The sequence below is a fragment of the Copidosoma floridanum genome, unplaced genomic scaffold, assembly GCF_036245765.1.
Source record: "Copidosoma floridanum isolate Cflo_tuat_1 unplaced genomic scaffold, Cflo_Japanese_pri ptg000007l, whole genome shotgun sequence".
Lineage (NCBI taxonomy): Eukaryota > Metazoa > Arthropoda > Insecta > Hymenoptera > Encyrtidae > Copidosoma > Copidosoma floridanum.
Genome location: NW_028321884.1, coordinates 1208174 through 1226159, shown reverse-complemented (window position 1 = coordinate 1226159; position 17986 = coordinate 1208174). Strand labels below are relative to the sequence as shown.

General features: G+C 45.8%; 1 protein-coding gene across 1 annotated transcript in view; it reads right to left on the bottom strand.

Annotated features, from left to right (window-relative positions):
* sns (sticks and stones) overlaps positions 1-12809 on the bottom strand; it is a 76712-nt gene extending 63903 nt beyond the window's left edge. The window contains exons 1-2 of the mRNA XM_089588838.1: positions 12504-12809; positions 1558-1602 (exon numbers count right to left, since the gene is read on the bottom strand). Coding sequence (XP_089444964.1) covers positions 1558-1602; positions 12504-12564 — 106 coding nt within the window. The 5' untranslated portion in view covers positions 12565-12809. The remainder of the gene's footprint in view (positions 1-1557; positions 1603-12503) is intronic.
* Positions 12810-17986: the final 5177 nt, after the last annotated feature.

The window sequence follows — 17986 nt, the reverse complement described above, 5'->3', positions numbered from 1 at the left end:
GGAGAGCGGAAAATAGAGGATATAATGGGGGGAAAAAAAAAAAAAGATTTTTCGATCGGCAAACTCGCGCCTCCAAACTGTTTGGCTTGATTGCCATTTCTTTGATGGAAACGGACTCGCGCGAGTCGAGCGGCATAGTTGACGCTTCATTAGGGAGCGTCTCGCGAAAGAGTCGAGCAAACTGGCTCATGCAACGAGAGAGTGAAAAATAAAACAAAGAGAGTCGGAGCCGTTTGGCGGGAAATATGAAAAGCCCAGCCGATGGTGAATACAAAGCTGTTCGAAGGAGGAGCGGAGAGATCGGAGGCAACAATGGGCTCGCCGGAGCTGGAAAACACACGCTCCGCTCGGCTATGCCGGTAATTAGCATATAAGCCCACGTGCGCAAAGTGGCCGGGAGTCATTAGGGCTCTCGTTTTCGCGGAGTACGTGCTCTCCCGCCGAAAATCTGCCGCTGCACTGCTAAGATGATATTCTTCGCCCCCGTCCCCTTCGTTCCACAGTATACCTACTCGCCGCCAAGGAGGAGAGCGAAGCTCGTTAACGTGCCAAACTACGCTGCGCTACTGTTAACTCCCATTGAATTTCACAGCCCCACTTTCCACCATGGCGCGGTGTAGCCACCCACCATATTCCGAGGCTTATTCGCTACTTTCGGCGTATTATCTCGTTTCAATGCGATGCCCGTACCGCGCGCCGCAGGGATGCAAACACCACCGATTGTCTGACCAAACTCGGGCTCTACTACTTGATAGCTTCATTCCAAAGGTTATACACAGGCAGGGGAGGGTGCTTTTGCGGCCCGAGGGGCTCTCCCCAGGTGGATGGGGAGTCGTGGCAAATCTCCGGGGGGAGAAAGTTAAAGAGCAACCGATAACTAATTTAAATTATTCCCGCGTCTTTTGTCGATGGCCGGAGAAAGGATTGGTCCGCCGCGCTTTTCTGCTTTTCCGAAGATCCTCTCCCGCTCGGCGCGAAGTGGAAACAAAGTGCCCGGGATCACGACGAGACCCGGGGAACGAGTTTAAAACTTTTCCCTCCCCGACTCTTTTCCTCGCCTGTACGCACCTTTAATTTTTTTCGCCCCACCTCCCTCTTCTTCCGTAACTTTTCCAGCGTCAGCCCGAGACTTTGCACCGACCCACGGCGTTTTTTCGTTATCGAACCCCCCCCCTCCCCCACGTCGGCGATCCATATCCGATTAATCCACGATACCGCGCACTTTCTTGTACCTGGATTGCTTGCCCCCAACTTTTTAACAATCATCTTCTGTACCGTAAGTATTTAACGAATCTTTCCGCGGTATAGTTATACCATCAAGTTGGTCTCGCTTACGTGTACGACATGCTGGTTATATATTTATAAATATTTCAATGCAAAACCAAAAGCTTTAGCATCGACTGTAACTAGCTGGTGTATATACTTCCACCTTCGTTTTGCGCAACGTAAGTCCGTAAAGGAAAAAACTGTTTGAACCGTGTCGTTTCAAATGGAGAACGGAGCATCACATTGAGTGTTTAAAGTAAAGCAGGTACTTATTTTTAGTTGAATACTTACGATTGACGACATTGGTCGAGTCGGAGCGTGGGAAGTTCAACATACCTGAAACGAAAACAAATTAGGTATATTAGTTTTTATACGTGCGATAAGGTGTTGAAACTATTGGTAATAAAATTTGTGGCAAACTGATGATTGAGTTTAAAAAAAATTCTACTAAAAATATGAAATCTAGTAAACCTCGCGTTGGTCCAATTTTCGATGAAAATTGAAACAAGTATGGAGCCAGTTACTCTAGCTATTTCTTCAGAAAATCCCTAAAGGGATCGCGGGTGTACGGAGCCGACTCGGCGTACATCGCGAAGAATGGAGGGAAAATCTGGCGTGGAAATTGAAAAGTTGGAAATATCCTAAACTTTGTACAAGGGAGTCTCAAGTGCCGCGCTATTTTATCCCTCTTAGAGGGCAAAGTTTTTCATGAAAAATTCACCCGGAGTTTTGAATTAATTGCCAAAGCCTCGGACGATCTAGCTTTTCATTTCGCCTTTCGGAAAGCCTCTCCTCGAATCAGTTTCCCCTGTACAGTGGGGAAAAAAAAAAAAAAAAAAAGTTCGTAATTGACCGCAACAGGCGGGGCCTTAAAGTTTGTCCACGAGCGTTGCGCTTCCGTTGTACACACGGTCGCCCCCCCTCGTAGCTGCCAAGATAAAAATCGGTATAATCCGATGCAACGAGCCGTCCGAGGCTCCTATTATACACAACAGAAGACAATGAGCGTTTTCATGCCTGTTAAGTGCTCAGTGGCCGCGAAATCTCGCGTGCGGTCATGTAGCCGTGACGGCCCGAAGAAACGGCCTCTCAACGCCCCCTCGCCTATTGCACAACTCTGTCCTGGAACAACTTATATGCTCTCTTTCACCGAATAAATGAAAAATAATATTTTTATTATTACCTTCTAGACTTGAATTTGTGTAGTAAGTAAAGGCGCATATTTTACCACAGTGTGAGTGCGCGCACCAGTGGGCACCAATGGGGAGGAAAAAAAGAGAGTCGGTACAGTGAAGGTGGGCTCGCATATCTCCGCGGAGCGATAAATTAACTGCGCGCTATAGCTTGCTGCACCCGATGTACTTTTAACGAATCGTTTTGGGCTGACTGATGTATTGTTGTTGCTGTTGTATATACTCGACCCATATATACGTATATGACAGTGCAGTTATACCAAGGGAAGGGAGAGAGGGGAAAAAAGCCAATTTGTCGTTGTTTTGCGGTGCAATCGACCAGGGATAGTGGGCTGTCGGAGTTCTCTTGATTGCACATCATTTTTGAGCCTGTCGCTATTACAATATATGTATACATCTCGAGAGGGGGAGAGAGAATATATTCTACGTCTTCCTCGTTAAGAGCGTTGATTTTTGTACTTACAATGAAAAAACTAACCAGCTATTCCAGCTTTTTTTTTTTTTAAGTTGTCCAATCTTATGAAATAAAGGGTAAATAATTTTTGTATTGTGCAACTATATGTGCGTAACCTTTTCAATCAAATGGGGTAGTGTCGAATGGATACACACAAAACACCTTTTTAGCATTACTACTGTGATGGTTGTTTGAAAAAGCATATGCACCATCGAAAGGAAGTTGCTATACGATTTTTTAAATATTGATGAGTGCGTCATTTTTTACGTTTTGAAAAAAAAATTAAATTAAATTAAAATAAACTACATTTTTTGATCCAAAGAATTTGTAGTAATGTTGTTTCCTATAAATGTTGTAGAATGTTGAATAAAAAAGTATTGACCGAATTGAAAATAACATTAAAAAAAAACCTTAAATCCTAAATCAGATCAACGAAAGGCTAAGCTGGTGCCCAAGCCATGTTGAATTCTATAAATTCCCAATGGACATACAAGATTCGTGGGTATCAAGCTGGCAATACAGTAACGAAAAAAAAGAAAAAAAAAGGAAAAAAAAAATTCAAGAGGATCGGAGGGAGACCAAAATCCGACTGCGTGATGCGGTAAACTTTGCAGAGAGAGAAAACTCTTAAAAACCGTGATAGCCAACAATGCTAAGTAGTATGTATTCATGTGATTCTCTGTTATGCACGGGGTCGCCGACGCTCAGACGATGTAAGCGGATTTATTTTGCGCTCGCCCACGGAATCAGTGAAATAAAATACAAACGACCTCGGCTCTTTTATAAAAAAAAAAAAACAAGCATAAGCACATTTTGTACAACTTTTTTTTTTCTCCTCGCATCAAAAGCAACATCAACGATTGCTTCCGAGTAATATAATACGCTTCCAACGATAATAGATGTATGAAATAATCAATTTGGTAGACACGTGACAGTTCTACCGTTATTATTGTAGTTATTAATAATTATAATGAAAAGTACAAAAAACAGCCAACAAAATAACAATTATTTTCCGGTGTTTATACCACCCCAGAAAACAATACAAGACACGGGCGTTCGAGAATTCGAAAATTTGATTGAAAAAAAAAAAAAAAGGCGAACGAAAGGATTGTAACGAGAGGGCTCTCCCACGCACGCGACCACGGGTTGATTAACGTCCACCGAGGCGCGACGTCAACCGAGAGAGAAAAGGGGCGGCTGCAACCCGAGCACCTGCGCGGCACCCCCTCCCCGAGCCATCGCGACGCACAGGGACGACCGATAATCATTGTTATCGCTCGAGCCGCTCGACCGCGAAAATTGTGTTTGGCCAACCATGAAAATACTGATTTTGTTGTATCAGCGTCGCAGGCACCGCCGACGCTGCCCGGAAATTCCGTGCGTGTATGCCAACCCCGCGTGCTCAACCACATCCACCTCTGTCCGCGTGTCCGTGCGTATGCAACGCGCGCCCGAGTTTATGGAGCCGGCCGCAGTGCAGTTGCTTCGTTAAATGCGCTTTATCGGCGGACACAGCCAGCTTTGGAAAAAGCGAGCACGGCCCCCCCAGTTTCGTAAAACGCTCGCTCTGATGTATTATTATGGCGCGGACGCGTATAGGAAAGTACACCGGCACGGTAAAAACAAAAAAACCATCCTGCTTTTCCACGGCACGAGGGGGAGGGTGCAGAGACGAGAAATTGTCGTCGGCACTGGGGAGTGCGAACTACGTATATATATATATATATAACCTACATGCACGGTTGGGGAGACGAGGGAGTTGGGCGGCCTCGAGCTCTTTCCGGGGCCCCAAAGTTTTCGAGTGAGTATTTGGCAGCGCAAAGCTTGAACTCGGCGATACTTCGAGGACCGCTTCTTTTTGGCCCCTGGTCCTCTAAACGGGCAGCTATCTCTCTCTCTCTTCCGTTTTGTTGTATAGGTGTACCGAGGAGGTTCGAGGAGCGAGTAGTTGGCGGAAGTCTTTACCGGAGCAAGAGAAATATTTTTCTTTCGCCGCTCCTCCCAACTTGTTGTCTCGTTAATTCCACCATTTATCCGCCTCTCCGGTGCTCGCCTTTGAATAACCGTCGAGAAAAACATATAACTTGACCCTCCCATACACATTAAATCCACTGGCTTGCTTGAACGAAAAGTAAACGTTTGCCCTTCATCAGCGCCTTCTTGTTACAAACAACCTTCTCGCCCGTCCCTCTGTATTCGATTAAAAATATTTTCTCCGTTTGATCCACTTGTACAGTTTACTCGGACGGCAAAAACATAAGCAAGTATTGAAAGGTGTACATGTATACTTTCCCCCCCCCCTCCCCCAGACTTGTGACGAGTAAAATCTGCAGTATCCATATTATCGCATCGACAAGTTATGTGAGAAACAACTTAGAGTGGTGTGACTTATGTTTTTCTCTTTCTCGCAGGGTATAGATAAATTGCACGCATGGACATGTACAAACTCTACTCTAGTCATGTAAGTACGTAAGTATATACAGGTGAAGGTGGGCGTTGGCGGAAACGTCACGGGAGAGCGAGCAACCGCATCTTGAAATTACCCGTGTATACGTTAACCTACGCACGGCTATGCATAAATACCTATACTTGGCTCGCTATATATTCGCTGATACCGTCGTGTTATGATGTACGCGTGTTTATTATAAGCAAGTGGACGCTAGTCCAACGCGAGGACGTCTTGTGTACGCACAGTGCGAGCCCGTTTGTCGTAAGTAGGTGTACCTGAGCAATGATTAACACAGCTGGCTGGCTCCTGCGGAGCGCGCACGATAATTAGGACCGACACCGAGCTCGAGAAAAAGACCAAGAGGGACAAAGTAATGGAGCGCAAAGAGATACACGGTTAACGGCGCACGTAATGATTTTCCGGTCGCAGGTGATCGGTCGTTTCGCCGTCCTCCGCCCGTACGTGTAAACTATCGCTGATTAAAGTTCGAAGGAAGGAAGGAAGGGGGAATCACTCGTAAAATTGTAATTTAGAGCTTAGCACACTCGATGGAACGATGAGCCATTACTCTTCCCGGGCGCGGAAGCTGCACCGGCGACGATCTCGGAATAACCTACTTTATCCCTCTGTACCGCCGTTGCTGCGGGCCATTTGTTCCGGCGAGAAAAGAGAAGAAAAAATGCCCCCCCCCCCTCACAACGAGTTCTTGTATCATCGTTTAAAACACAATTTCGCCGCGCTGTCCTCGGGAAATATATATACGAATCCACGGAATAAAACCAAGACAGGCTATCAGGGAGAACAAAGAGCTCATCGCATCTCCGAGTGTTAACAACTATACATGTACATACACAGGTAACAATGAGCCCACTGTACAAAATAAACGCGTAGACATTAGCGAGGTGTAAATTAAGCCTCCAAGGACCGGTGCATCAGTTCTTGCCGAAAGGGGGAAAAAAAAAAACATATGGACGGACGTTTGCTATGGTAATGGTGACTTGGTGACGGTGATGGATCGTCCAAGAAGGAGCTGTGAAACAGTTCCAACCTCCGCTGTAAAATCATCACGAAGACTGCGGAATACATTTCTCGCGCGCTCGCTCGCTGCTCAAAGTTTAACGTATAATATAGATACGTACGCCGAAGATGCAGAACGAGGGGCCGGAAGGGTGGTGGACTGCGACGGCTCCCCTGAAAGCACTTTGGATAATGGCCGACCGAAAAGTCCGGTGTACCTATACCCCTGGCTGCGCGTCTGCTGTACTTGTTGGCGCGGCTATATGTATATACATCCAACGTCGTAAGTTTCGGCGCTATATCGTCCCTCCGGCGGGGGGTGTACCGCCTGTATACACGCCGGGCCAAGTTTCTTTAACTGGTCCATCGTTATGCTCACCCCCTTCCCTCTCTATCTTTGCCGTCGCTCGCAGCTACGGCAAGTTTGTTGTAATAATTATTATATCCAACAGCAGCTGGTATCGCCGAGTGACTCCAGCCCCCCCTTCCCTCACCTTTGTCTGTGTGTATGCCATCCAACAAAATTTTCACTCAACGAATTCGTTTGCGCAATTTACTCGCGTCTTATTTATCAAATGGTTTTTTTTTTTTTTTTCTTCTCCAGTACGGAGATTCTATGGAAGTGCATGTCTTGGGAGTCGTGCAGGTGCACGCCAGAGAAAAGGGAGATACCGCAGACCGTCACTTTGAGCCCCTCTCTCGGACCTGCCCTCCTCGTTTTATCTCTTCGTCCCTCCCTCGCTCGCTCTTTGGGCGCACAGATGCCGGAGAGAGAGAAAGAGAGGAGCGCGTGCTCTCGCGCAACTTCGAGTCCCGGGACGTGTCCGGAATGTAAGCGCCGGCAGGTATATAGGTGCACATAGACCCGGTCTCAATTCCGAGAGAGAGAGATGAAGAAAGGCCGAGCTCTCGCGCGAGGGGCTGCTGGTTTCTTCTCCTCTCAAACACAAATCAGTCGAGCGGAGCAAAAATTCAGCGCCGGAGTGCGGCCAAGTTTTATCCACTTTGCCCCAGGAATCGATTGAATTTCCAGAGCCGCGTGATTCCCTTCCGCCCACCACTTTTTCGCGTGACTTCTGTTCAAACTCAAATTATTACCCCGCGCGCAAGGGGAGGGCAAAGGTCGAAGGACACCGAGGCACCACAGCGTCCGACCGCACCCTGGCTTGTTCTACTGAAAATCAAAAAATGCCCACACCCCTACGATTCTCTCCGCTTTTCAGCAGAACTCCCGATATACCCATGGCACTACCCTCGGTCGACAGACTCCCGGGGGTTGGTCGGTGGCACCCAAGCAGAAATCCTATAGAATGTCGATAAATATGTTTTCCCGAGGTGCATGGTAACGGAAATATATATATATATATAGTTATAGGTGGGTGCACGGCATAGGTTGATTAGACCGATCAAATTAACCCGAGGCATGATCATCGCGCCCGAAGCTCATCCATCTCCTCACGCCTCCCCCCGCCTTTGAAACTTGGCGTCTTGGGCCCGTTATATACGCGCTCGAGTTGATGTACCCACCTACCTAACGTATACCATGCGAGGGGAGAGCTGTAGAGGTAGTTGGCTTCGGGTTGCTGCCAATTAGCTGGATCGTCTCCTCTCATCGGTGGCGTTTTCCGTGGCGTGCACGTGCACGCACGAGAGAGGGAGTAGGTATGCCGATACCGGGGCGCCGGAGATGAGCGAGGAGGAGGAGGAGGTTTGCACCGCGCCGCGCACTCGACAGGCATTATACTACTTGGTAAACTCGAGGAGAATTTCTCGCTGTGCACGGGGGGCCGTCGGAATGCCGGATTGCTTAATTACTGTGTATTGCACGTGCACGCCGATACACACACACACACACGCACACTCGTGCGTACACAAAGTGTTTGTTTGCTCGGGTGGCAGCGTGATATTTGCTTCTCTTCCCTCCTATACCGACGTGGACTCGAAATTTGTCAAGCGAAAGAGACATATCCAATTGTCGTTCACCGATCTTTCGGAAGCGAGTGTAGCAGAGCCCGGATTATACACGGAGGAGAGAGAGAGAGAGCGCAGGCCTGCTTACGCCTACTGAGATTACGTTTCACGCCCACCGCGCGTTTCTCTCTCCAAAGAGAGCTCGTACAAATTAATCGTCGGCATCGGATTAATACCGAGCACTGTTACAGTTTCGTTTGCAAACGATTAAAATACAACTTGGTGGCTGTCGTATGCGTGAAAAAAAAAAAAAAAAAAAAAAAAAACATTCATAGCAAGGAACTAGGTGTTTGTGGGAAGATTCGTTGGTCGTATGTGGCGAGATAATTGGAGCTTTGCCTAACGGGCCTCCGTCCAACGGATCAGTGACCCCTTCGCAAGCGAGTCACACGAAGTTTCGAGACTCCCTGGGAATCCTTTTTCAATGTAATAATGGTACCATTATTGCGTAAGATGAAAATGTTACCTTTTCGGGGGGGAAAAAAAAGAAATCCAATATTCGGAGGCACAGATTCTCAACCCTTGACTTATAAGTGCACCAGAGCTAAGTGTTCGGACTGTAGGAGCGAAAATAAAAAGTCAAGAGAGGTCGTACTTGAATAATGAAAACGAGACTCGAAGAAGAAGAAGAAAGCATCGAATGATCTCTGGTGTATTTTTATTAAAATTATGGACCTACCAGCTATTGTTATCGTCAAAATGTAATCTACGTGTATGGGAGATGGTTAATATACCCTGTACGCGAGTGTCGGGCAGTGTCGTCCCCTTTGCGGACGCACTCGCGCGTTTGCATCGCATTTAATTAAAAGCTCGTACATCAGGGCGCGTAAACGGCACATATTTAATTAAAATCAGTGGTATTCTATACGCAACGGCGAGGGAACCTTTAATATACATTACGTTTGGTGTGTGCACATATAGACGCAGAGGCTCGACTTTTCGCAAAATAACTCCAGCTCCGAAATACCTCTGCAATGCATCTTGTCACCGGGGCTAGTTCGCACCGCGGGGATAACAAATGGTATGCACAACACCTGCGGGGCAAAGTTGAAGCCGGAAAGCCAGGACGCCTCCTGTCACATCTTATGTACTTTTAGCCGAGAGCCGGAGTGGTGGCTGCGGTCTACACGTAGAACGAGTACCGGAGACTAAGGAAGGAAAGGCGTGAATTCGGAGGGCCACCGCTGCAAGAGGAGATAATTGAATTATTTTCCAGCGTCCCGATTAAAACGAGGCGGGGGAAAAATTCAACTAGGTCAGCCAGGTCGGACCGAAAAGTCAAGCGAGGTAGTCTTACGTGGCCGGAGTAACAGGATTAGAGGGAGCAGTGGAAAAACAAAAACAGACCAAAAAAAAACGTCAGGAGAGCCGAGGGTGGAAAACTAAACCAGCCAGTGTAAGTGTATGTGTATGTACATGCATATACAACTTTGGGGGAGAAGAAGTGGTGCTCCGCTGGGAAAGCTCTTTGGGAAGTTCGTAAATATTTATGTATACCTAATGCAAGGGAGCAGTCGTACATACAGTCGATCGCGCGTGTACTTGAACAACCAAACCGTGGGGCTTTTGTTTTGAAATGAAAGAAAAAAAAAAAAAAAAAAAAAAAAAAAGGTAAATTTGATGATTGCGATCGGGCGCGCGTGTAGTTTTCAATGTACGCAGAGATTGACATCTGTCCATAATTTTCTTTCGATCGGTGTATACCTGCACGGATCCAAACGAATGCAATATCTGTGACGCGCTATCCGATGGCGCATAAATTAGAGCCACCAAGGTTTGCTCCCATTATTATTGTACGCCTGTATAGCACACCACAGTCACTCACGGCGCAGTGCGCATTTCACGGGCTGCCAGTCGCGGCTCGTTCGATTTCTCACGCCGAGTATGTATACAACGACGTTCATAAAAGTACATTCATCATGGGCCCGCGGCAGCAGCGCTATCGTAAATGAAAAATCACGAGCTACGCATGGTCTCGTACGGCAGCTATACGCGTGAGGCAGATAGAGAGAGAGAGCACCGACTGCCCACATCCTTGTACGCGCGGGCGTAAAAACTGGGAAAGAAGAAGAAAAAAAGGCATCCGGTTCCCAGCCCAAAAGAAACTGAGTGGGTATATCTCTACGAGTCCACATTTATATATGTATAACTATACATAAAGGAGCGAGGTAGATTTTTCTTTCCTTTCTTTTTCCCTCCCGATCGATGCGAGACAAAATTAACCCGTTATATTATACGTATACGGGCGCTATCGAGATTTCGATGCGCGTGTGCACCTTGCACGAGTAATGATACAATGGGCTAACGAAGCTGTAAGTATATAACACGAGGGGCCAGTGTATAGATAGCACTCGTAACAGAACTAACAGGTGCAAAGGAGAAGAATAAAGGGAAAGGGGGAGCAGAGTGTGTAACTATATAATAGAGGCAAAGGTGGCGAGCGGGCGCGCGTCCCAACCGACTTTCAAGGCCGAGCGAGCATTGCACACACGAGCGAGAGTTGGCTTTACTCTGTACGATGATGATGGGCGCCTGTAAGCAGTACACCGTGTACGTATATATGTATATATACACGTGTTTCCGGTGGACGCTTCCTCCTTAGCCTCCTCCTTCAAGATTTTTAAGGGGTGAAAGGACAGAGGCTTAAGTTATATAGTGTGTATACGGGAGCGGTGAAGCCCCCGCTGTTCCGGTGCGCTGCCCCGTGTGGGATTCTCCCACGAGCTCCGCCGCGTCTTCCCTATTATCAAGCACGCCCATCTATACACACGTTGTTGCTGAACCCACACGCACACACACACAACACTAACCAGGTATACATACACATAATCAACGATGTTATATACTCACAACCGTCCCCCGAGTATGTATACTTACACGCTTCATACATATTTTATACGAGTTGCTTTACTTATTAAATTCTAGTTTAACCATATGAATGAGTGCTTGGATATATAAGTACCTATTCATTCTCATTGGGTGCAACGTTCAAGCGCAAACGACAGGTTGTTTCTTTTATGCGTTACTTGGCAAACCCCAAGTACATATCCGGGGATTGTAGTGATTTTATAACAAAAAATAAAAATAGAAATGAGAGAAACGAGTGAATGACCGAATCAATATTGTTAAAACACTCTTTGGGGTTTTTCGGGATTTGGCAGTTAACGCGGCTCGACAGAGCACGTAAATTCATTTACCCGGGGGTTTTTTCACCTGCGTAACGCGGAAGCACAGCAGCTAATCAATGATAATGTGTATCATGTATAAAACCCGTGAGGTATATTAAAAGAGCTAATAATAACGTTCGTAAATAGCTTTGATAGGTGACGTTGTACTGATGTGTATGAATATAATGTGTTGTAGAACCGAATAGAGTTTAGTTTATGAACCTCTGTGTCTGAGGAAGGTAAAGTGTACCGAAACAATTGTAACACTAATATACGACAATAATTTGTGAAGATTTATTTATAAACTCGTTTTTCATTTGATTTTAATGTAAAAAAGAGCTTCCCTTCGTTGGCTCATCGAATGTGCACGTGTTGTTTTGCTCCGGTTTTCCCGTAAACATCCGGCTCATCCGTTCGCCCCGTTAAATCTCAAAAAGTACACCAGAACGGGATCAACCTATACTCGTTCGGGGGGTCCCCTCTAATTGACCAAAGTATATGTATGCGACGCGATGAGATTCGACGTCGAGTGGCGACGACGAGATTAACGAGGTTCCCCGGGAATGGGATATGTCATTTGCCGGAGGGGCGCGTCGGGTCAAGAGGAGATTGAACGACCGACTGGTTATTCGGATGGATTTTTTTTTTTTTTTTTTTTTTTTTTTTTTTTTTTTTTTTTTTTTTTTTTTTAACGAATCGTTGAATCACACGAGCACCCCCTCGTCGTCGCCAGGCTAAGGGTCCGCCGACGGGGAGGGGCAGAGCTTTTAATTTAGTCATCACCCCCAAAATCACTATGCGAATTTTCCAAAGCTATACGAACTCGACGGAGATGATATAGATACGTTTGCTACGAGTACATGATTAAGTAATACTTGGGTAGCCAACAAAATGAGTACATCTATAAAAAAAAAAAGAAAAAAATCTTCCTCTTATTCTCCTGCAAGGGTGGAATTGCCAACTCGTAGTGTCGCGTGATTACTTACACAAAACAATGACGCCGCGGATGATCCTGTGAGCCGAAATATCGATCCTTGCAGGTGACATTTTTTTATCCGAACGCACTTCATCACTTGCAACAGAACATGTGGATAATGATACTCTTATCCCTATCACCACACGCGCGATTGCTCCCGAGTTGTAGTACTTGTCGCTCGACCGGCTCTTACAATATTTCAGATGCCACGTTATAAATGGGCACGAGTACAAAACATTGGGACACACGAACAACAACAGCAACAATTGGCTTCGCGAGCTAGTTGCTCGGGCTTGGGATGCATTTCTGTCGTCAGTATCCTTCACTTCTATAATATGCTATACGTAATGTAACAACACAATTCACAAGCCCCTCGTTGCTCGACTTTTTCACTCGATCGAGTACTCAGTTTTCACCACACGCGCACTCCAACTTTCGGCAGTTTCACTGACTCGAATCATCCAAGTACTTACCAGAGGACACACAAGTCACTATATATATACTTCATTACGTCACAACAATAAACAAACAAACAAACAAACGTGATGGGTGTATATGTATGTATGTACGCACAGCACAAGGCTCGTGCACCCCTCGAAACTTGCGTAATTCACTCGGAGCTGTCAGTGACGCGGGAGGAGGGTGCGATGATATATATATATATGTACGCGCACGGAGTCTCGGAGGACCCACCTGCATCGGCACACCGAACACAAAATCAGTGCATCAACACTCGTTACTACCGTCCATCGCGCGATCGGCCCTCAGGAGAATGAACGAGAGGGAGAGAGAGAGAGAGAGGTAATGTAGCGCGTAGCGTCAAGCATACGTTACATACGCGGGCGAGCGATGCGTGAACGGGGGGTATCGACGGCGCGACGGCGCGTGCGGGACTGGATACGGGAGAGGAGGGCTAGGCCAGCCAGCGGAGAGTGCCATATACGTGCCGCCGCTACCGCAGCTGCCGCTCTCTCTCTCTCTCCTCCTCTCGGGCGGGTGTGGAGTGGCCCCGCGACGTGCCCTGTCTACCTTCGCGGCCGCCGGTTGGCGCTGCCTGTCCCCGGGAGCCGCTCCGGCCGCAGTCCACGTCCAGCCTCCAGCGCGAAACCATCATCCCTCCCGTAACCATTTATCCCCATACATAACATAAATCGCTGCAGTGGCTGCTCCTACACGAGGTATTTTTAGAAACGAGGACTATACCTTAATGGTACTACGGGGAGGTTGGTGCACGGACAGAGAGGCCCAACTGGCTCAGCGGGGGAGGAGCAGAGGCATGTGTATAAGCTCCTCCGGTGTTCAACGTCGCGGGATATATTTTAGCAATATACGTATGGGTCCACCCACGTGACGCTGATGCTCCCGAGTCGATCACTGTCCTCTACTCCCACCCCCTCTTTCACACCAGGGGCTTCTATTTTTATGACAACTATTACTCGCTTCACCAGCGTTCCCTTTGATACTTGGAGCTCAAATCTCTGTAGGAGTAAATTTCATGAGCGCCTTTTTTCCAACATTTGACACGAATGGTGATTAAAAACGTGGTGTCATATGTTTTGGTAGGTATACTGCTTACCTCAATCTGTTACAATGATTGATTGGAAAAAAAAAATGTGTCTCTTCCTTTTACAACGATTTCAATCGTTTCATCGCTAAAAGTCACGTGCGACCTACATTGAAAATGACATCAAATGAATCTTTTTGTTATGTAAAAAAAAAAAAAACAAAATTCAATGCGCATTTGCACGGATGCTCGGATGGAAAGTTAAACCTTTCAATGGCGATATCATATGCATCAATAAACGCGAGATCGATAATGAATGGGCAATCGACACCAAAATTGTTGGGATAAACATTTTATTACTACCTCCGCGTGTACATATATATATATATATTGTAACATCACGTGCAGGAAAAGTTAACAAGTGCATAACGCTTTCCCTCGACGAATGAGGAAACAAACAAGATGCCTACCCATGGGTATTTTCTGAATAAAGAAACAATACGGATAATTGCTCGTTGGTGTGTACTTACCATGAAAACGAATAGCACTCGTGCGTATAGATCTTTATAATTCAGTTGCCGGAGACAAGACGCCCATTTGTTTTGTTACTTATGTCTACGGGTGTAAGTAAATAGGCAATTAAGCATCAAATACGAGGTACACGAAGTAATAGACAGGTCTACGTGGTACGACTTTCGGCGAAGACGAGGGACAATTGAGCCATTATTTGTGCCATTAGTGCGTGAGAACGCAATGAAATTGAGGGGGTCGTGGCATGAGGTTACGGGGGGTGGGGAGGAACGGAGATATAATATTTTCGTGGCAGTGACGTGCACTTGCACGGGTATGTGGTGCGACGTGTTCGAGGCCCATTCTCGCCAAAGTGTACATCACTTGCCCTCCGTCTCTCTTTTCGAGGGCGCACGCACGCAGACGTGGAGAGAAATTATATATATATATCCTCACACCTTGTTTGCGGAATAACCTCTGCACCAGGAGTTTCGTCGAAATTTTAAGTTCACCTATATCTACAGCTCTTTCTCTCTCTCTCTGCTTGCAGCTCTTTGTGCTGGCAAAGACAAAGGTTTAAATTACTCCCCGTTTCGTGCCCTGTGAACCTTATGCATCACTAAACAACGTTCATTGCGAGTAATTTTGGTTGCGCAAAGTGCTCGAAAAGAATAATGTCCGTCTATACGCGAACGGCTCACTTGAAATGTATCCATTTATTAAACTTACCCCTCAGCAGACAAAAAAAAACGCATCCGAGGGTTCATTACAATTTTCCCAACAAAATAGCAAACGAGACCCTTTTTTGCGTTTTCCAGTGTGATAAACTCTGCACAGCAGCGATCGAACGAGCAATAACTCAGCGCCACTCTTCCGTCCTCGGGAGCATCACCCATCCACGCGGCTCTCGAAATGGCACTCCTATTCACAACAATTAAAATCTATACCAAGCTAACTTTCATCACAACGTGCAACGGAACGTCATCTCGAGCGATTCATTACTTACACTGCACTTGCAGGATAAAAACTCTTCCCGAAATATCTTTTCACGAGCATATTCACTGTGTATACAAGTTGAAAAAAATTTTTGTTCAACGAGTAATGGTGTATAATATCTCTTTATTTTTGTGTACTTCCACTGGTCCAATCTATAGTACAACAAAACATGATTATATCTACAACGTGTCTAACCAAACCTTCCTATTTCAGGATAGACTATACGTCATACGATATAGACCATTGAAATTGCTTGTCAGCAAGAGTAGTAAATCTTTGCTAAACAGTACACGAAGTACCCAATTAGTCAATCTGCAGGTTCATCAACTGTTGGATGGAAGCTCTTCGGCATCATACATGTATATATATATTATGATGTACCTATACTCGGCCGGGAATGCGAAGTTTCCAGCACATAACTGGCGAGAGCGAGGTGTTATCATCATGATTGTTTCTAAAGTTGACTCGTTCAAACTTGCCGGATGTATTATCATATGTATTGCAATAAGATCGAAACTCAAACATCGCGTCCGATGAATGTAAGTACTTTCTGTAAGTGGTTATCCCGGACGATTACATTATCAGCGGAAAAAACCATACGGAAGGATTTCGGCGATGGGGTTTTTACACAAATGTACGCGTGATCGAGTTGGCAATTGTAGCGAAACAAAAAGGGGGCGTATGGAAGATAATGGGGGCCGAATGAAACGGGAGTGCCAGAGATTAGCCAATCTTCGCGGGAGGCCTCATCGCTTATGTATATAATTCTTTGGGCAATGCCCACACCCGTGCACGAGATATCCCATTGTAATTCTAATCTACGGAGGTTAATCGCCCCATCTATTCTTCCCCTTCTCAGCACTGCACAGCGCAGCGACGCCGGAAAATTGCGCTTCGAAATTAATCGGTGCGTATAATTAATAGAGACATCTCCCCCTCCAAGAGGAGGCGGGACTGTTTAATTTGAACGCGTTTCGAGCCTCTTTTCACCCTCTCACGCTGCACAAGTATATCCACTAAATCGGCCTTTTCTTCGCCTCCGTATACTGTACAAGTGGTTCAAAGTGCCATTTCAATGATTCCCTCCAATGCTGGGACTAATTTACCTTGCGATTTTTAACGCTCGTGCGCGCCTTTGGTAATAAATGCCAAACTCGATATCGACGGGCTCGGGTAAATACGGTGCGATTTTTGCCTACAAATTCAATTGGACGCGCCGCTGCGTGCATGTCGCGCTTTATTAACCCTCCGTAACAAACTACCGTGGAAAAACAAAGAGACGGACGGATGGGTAGTTGACGAAACTCGGTTCGTCGTTTTTTTTTTTTTTTTTTTTAATTTTATTTTACTATTTTTGTAGATACATCAGTTTCCATACATTTTTTCGACATCCAAATTCAACGGTCCGAACTGTCAAACACGTGACGTTTTTTTTTTTTGTTGCCTTTTCAAATTAGCATCAACGGTGGGGGAGAAAAAGCACGACTGAATTAGATGCGTGGCATGCGTGCCCAACAAATCACGAATTGGTGGATTTCAATTTCCCGTGCACCTATACGCGCGAGCACCGCTATACGGTACCGTCCCCCTTTTTTTTTCATGATTCATGCGTTCTGTCGCTGCGCACACAAATCTGTCCGTTTTTTTCTTTGATCGAGCACATAACTGGCACGTCAAAAGAGGATTGACGTGCTCACTCTCGCACGGACTTTGGTCGCCCAAATTTTGAGCTCCATACACGAGGCTACTACTTTGCGATTGGTCGATTTCATCACAGTCAAGTACGACCAAAAAAAAAAAAAACTATAGCGTAATGACTTGCAAATTTAAAACGGGCTATTCGCCGGCAGTCTAGCTGGGGCTGTTTAGCGGTGTTATTCGGCGAACTGTTTGTGCTAAAATGTTATTGTAATGCGCTACCATTTACGTGTGTTCAAGTTTAAGTGCGTATAAGATTATGAGCGAGTGTACATACTAAAACGTAGCTGGTATACGTTTCAGCTCGCAGTGCGAATTTCCCGGACCTGCAGCTTTGGCTTTACTTACTCGGTGCTGGGGCAAATATAATTTTCATAAATTTTACTCGCCGGCGAGAACCAGGTATATGTACCTGGCGAATGAACAAACTTTGGTGCGCTAAGCTTTTCAAGCCATTGTTATCGAAGTCTGGTGTATTATATACGAAAAGCTCGTAGTCGTACAACAACAATAATAACACCATCTCACGGTGAAATTGCGCTGACGATTGTCGCGTAGGTCGAACGAGTGGCTTAATTACCTACTGAATTTTCGCACGTAAGGCTCCATTGGTATATTTTTTCTAGCCATCCTTATGCAGTTTACTAATATTCGAAAATTTCAAACAGATCTTAACGCTAATTTATTGCGAGTTTATTATCAATTTTTTAGTTGTTGTTGAACTGTAATCATCAAAGTATAATGTTACCAGTATACATATATATATATATATATATATATATATA